This window comes from Cryptotermes secundus, unplaced genomic scaffold, assembly GCF_002891405.2.
Source record: "Cryptotermes secundus unplaced genomic scaffold, Csec_1.0 scaffold106, whole genome shotgun sequence".
Classification (NCBI taxonomy): domain Eukaryota; kingdom Metazoa; phylum Arthropoda; class Insecta; order Blattodea; family Kalotermitidae; genus Cryptotermes; species Cryptotermes secundus.
The window spans coordinates 772,216-776,276 of record NW_019734310.1 but is presented as its reverse complement, the minus strand read 5'-3'; the positions used below and the strand labels follow the sequence as shown (position 1 = coordinate 776,276).

General features: G+C 35.5%; 1 protein-coding gene across 2 annotated transcripts in view; it reads right to left on the bottom strand.

The window, feature by feature from the left end:
* LOC111868407 (putative alpha-ketoglutarate-dependent sulfonate dioxygenase) overlaps positions 1-4,061 on the bottom strand; it is a 6,325-nt gene continuing 2,264 nt past the window's right edge. For both annotated transcript variants that reach the window (XM_023859011.2, XM_023859012.2), the window contains 3 exons: positions 2,333-2,574; positions 1,964-2,119; positions 1-288 (listed from right to left, as the gene is read on the bottom strand). In XM_023859011.2, the coding sequence (XP_023714779.1) occupies positions 145-288; positions 1,964-2,119; positions 2,333-2,574 (542 nt within the window). In that variant the 3' untranslated portion in view covers positions 1-144. The remainder of the gene's footprint in view (positions 289-1,963; positions 2,120-2,332; positions 2,575-4,061) is intronic.

Sequence of the window (4,061 nt, the reverse complement as noted above, 5' to 3'; positions counted from 1 at the left end):
TCTATAATTTGTCTGAAAATTGTGCTGCAGCCTATACACGCACGCGGCCTACACATGCGTAAATACGGTATTACATATACCTGTTGCATTATAGTAACAGTTTTAACAATATAGGAAATTGCACAAAAAATTAGAATTTGGATGCTATCTGGCTGGTGGAACTGTTCCCTTTATTGTAGTGCGATGCAATACACGTAAACCAACTTCATCTCTGGGGAGCTGTGTTTCAGGTGTGGCTTCATGACCTACTGCCAGGTTATCAGAGATGATAAAGTCTCCCTCTTCCCACTGTAACACATTCTTATATTAAAACAAGAACACTAACTTATATGGTTCAGGAGTACTGAATGGTACTTAACACACATCATCAGAAAAAATGTATGTTAATCATAGGGCCGCACCATAGCTCAAGCGGTTAGTCGTTGGCTTCCCACAGTGGCAGCCCAGGTTCGGTCAAGTGGGATTTGTGGTGAACAAAGTGGCGCTGGGGCAAGTTTTCTCCGAACACTTCAGTTTCCCCTGCCAATCTTCATTCCACCAAATTCTCCAACACCATAATCACCCAGGGCAGGTACAATAGGCCAATCAGTGGCCGCCACGCCGAGTGGATCCAGCTGGACTCCACCCCCATTAAGTGAATTAAAAAAAAGTATGTTAATCATACTTTAATGAGGAGTATCAGATGCAAGTGGGAGCTTGAAGGTATGCAAAGTAATTAGATAACATTTACAACTACACGGTAAAGTTGGTTAGTAGGTCAGCCAGTAATGCTTTGTGTAGAAGTCATTGTGACAGATGGTTCATTCACTGGCCACCACAAGAATTAAAAAAAAATGTGCAGTTCATCAGTCCTTATTGGACAGTACAGTTTGAAGTGCATATTTTGAGTCTTGATTGATTCTTAAATTCTGTCTGAATTTTTAAAATTATTATTATTATGACTGACCACCCACTGGTATAATTCTATTTAGAAAAATATAAATGAAACAAGTACAATAAAACTTTTTTGTTTTCTTCAGATCCTGTCAAATTTTCCTTTTTATTTCAGTGGGTATACAGTATTTGTACTTAGGCTGGTAGCATTATCTGCAATTACAACTCAGATATCTTGATGCAACTAAGTGCATATGTGATAGATAACAAAATTCATTACCTCTGAAAACTCTTGGTACACATTTTACAAATAATTTCATGACACTGTAATCAAATTCATAAGAATATAAAATGCAAAATTANGAGGAGTATCAGATGCAAGTGGGAGCTTGAAGGTATGCAAAGTAATTAGATAACATTTACAACTACACGGTAAAGTTGGTTAGTAGGTCAGCCAGTAATGCTTTGTGTAGAAGTCATTGTGACAGATGGTTCATTCACTGGCCACCACAAGAATTCATGAAATGTACAAAAGATCTGCATTTAATCACAAATGAAAGTATTAAATTTCAGAACCTTAAATAATAACAAAGCAAAATAATAGTATTTTGGCATACAGACCAGTTGCTAAGCAGTGACTGCAAGCTGCAGCCATTGCTAGGTAACACCCACAAAAAGAGCTGTTTTCTATGTGGTCCACGCCGAGATGTTATAATCAGAAGGTGTGGAGCTCTGTATGGGAATCTGTGAAGAGAGGACTTGAGCCCAGAGGCAGAGGGATAGCCATTGTTGGAGCTGTTACCACAAAACATCCAGCAACAACAAACTAAGAACACTAGACTGAGTACTCTAGCGAACTGTGAAGTGTGGAAATAGCCACAGTATTATAGTTATTTGTAGCTGCAACCTGTAAGCTGTCAACAAATCTATTCATCAATCCTAACTCCATCTACAGTCAAACATACTATGTGGCAATATTTATACTTACATCGTGCCTGTCTGGTAATAAAACTACAAGAAATGAATAATATTGCTCTGGAATAATCTACACATAAACTATGGCCACTCATTTATCACTTTTACATCATACCTTGTGTGAATACTGGATTTTCCCTCCATCTTTTACAAATTCATAATGGATGTCCTTTGTTATTCTATCAAATTCCTCCTCTGTAGCCGCACGTTCATGTGATGTACCATAGTCCCAGATGTAGTTACTTGTCATTCCCAAATGGAAACACATTGTCTTTAACACACACACAGATTTATAAGTTATTGAATCTCTTTACACTGAGGGTTACTTACACAAATTTAAGATATCACTGAGATGAAGAATGGTTTACAAAAAGTTATACACGTTACAAACTGTTTAATTACTTCTAATGCCAGTGGTTGAAAAACTGACAATACAGAAGATACAATACAAAATCAGAAACAAATTTTCCAGTCAGAAATTTACCATCTTTCCTGTGACAGGATGAGGATAGATTAGAGGATGAATTGGTCCACTTCGTCGGTCACTCATCATCCACAGCCTCTCCCACTCTTTTCTTTTTGCAGATGGAAGACTCTCAACTATTTCATTGAGGGGTGCAAATACTGTGTCACCTTTCTGAGGTATTGACACCATGTGATAAAGGGAGTAAGCGAAAGGTGCTGGCTGGAAGGATCCATCAATATGCCAACCTGTCCGACCCACTCCTGTAAAGACAGTCGTTCATATGCTCAACATGACAAATGATAATTTTACTTCTGAATTTACATAATTTATGATTTGCTTTTCATTACAGTGGAAAATTTAAAAGGGATCTGAAATTAAAACTTACTGGCATATTTACATAAATTGTTACTTTCCTTCCATTTTATCAAGCCTCGTATGTCTGTTAAGATCCAAACAACACAATACTATTCAATAATTCAAACATAAGATAAAAGTTAGTAGTCCCATTAGGTTAGGTTTGAATGGTGTGGCTTATTTTACTTTACTTTAAGCAGTTCTCAATAAATATTACATTTCCTAAGGTTAATTCAAGTTCATTACCTTAAAAATATTTTCAGATCAACTACTATTGCTTACAGTGTGTGGATAGTCTGCATGACAGGGTCAGCAACTATTTCTAAAATTTAACCATTTCACAAAAGAAATATAAAAGACTATGAACATTTTAATTATTAAACATAGGCCAACCATGTTTCCATCCATCTTCTTAAATTCATAATTAATTGAATTAGGATATTGTTAGTTTATTCGGAAAAGCATAACTACTACACAGAAAATACAGAAGCTCTATTTCTTAATAGCAGGGAGGCTGGGCTCTACAAGAAACACAAGTGTACATTCTGTCTCATTATCAGAATGCAGGGCAAACACATAATATGAAAAGAGCCTAGTGCATATATGAATTATGTCAACCATCAACACAATAAATATATTCAGGTTTAATATTTGATCTTTAATCCTGCTACATGCGTTGGTCGTACAAGACTATCACCAGGCACTTATATATAGGAATACGCACAGTTATTGAACTACCAATATGGATCCATATCAGTGCAAAGTGTCATATTATATAGTAACATAAAACTTTTGCCTCAAGTTGGCGTTATAATTAAAGCAGCAAATACATAAATAAGATAAAAGATAAATATAAAAGTATACCATATATCAGGATTTATAATGTAGTGAATATAATATTAAAAATATTTTTAAAAAATGTATATTTGAGTATATTTGTTGTGTTGACAGTTGACATAATTCCTATATACAGCAGAACTTGGTTATAACGTCATCAAAGGTACCTAAAAATAGTGTCGTTATAAACGATTGTCGTTGTAACCGAAATGGGCACTTCCACAGTAGCCTTATGTTAGTCACGTAAAAATCTACCAAAAACCGAGTTAAAAGGTTGCATTTTTTAGTGAAATACGTAGTTAAGTACAGACTAACGTAACATTAACGTGGAATTGCCCAAATGTGTAATATCAAAGACATTACAGCGCTTTTCACTGACAATACACAACGCACTAATACTGTATATTAAAGGTATGCCTACTCACCAAATTACAGTAGATTACATCAATTGTTGTGCCTTACTGTACCTAGATACGAGTACAGTAATCAGTTATCTTCATCTGTTTCCTGTTACTTGCCCAATACACACTTTCTAAATTACGTTCAATGTCCATAT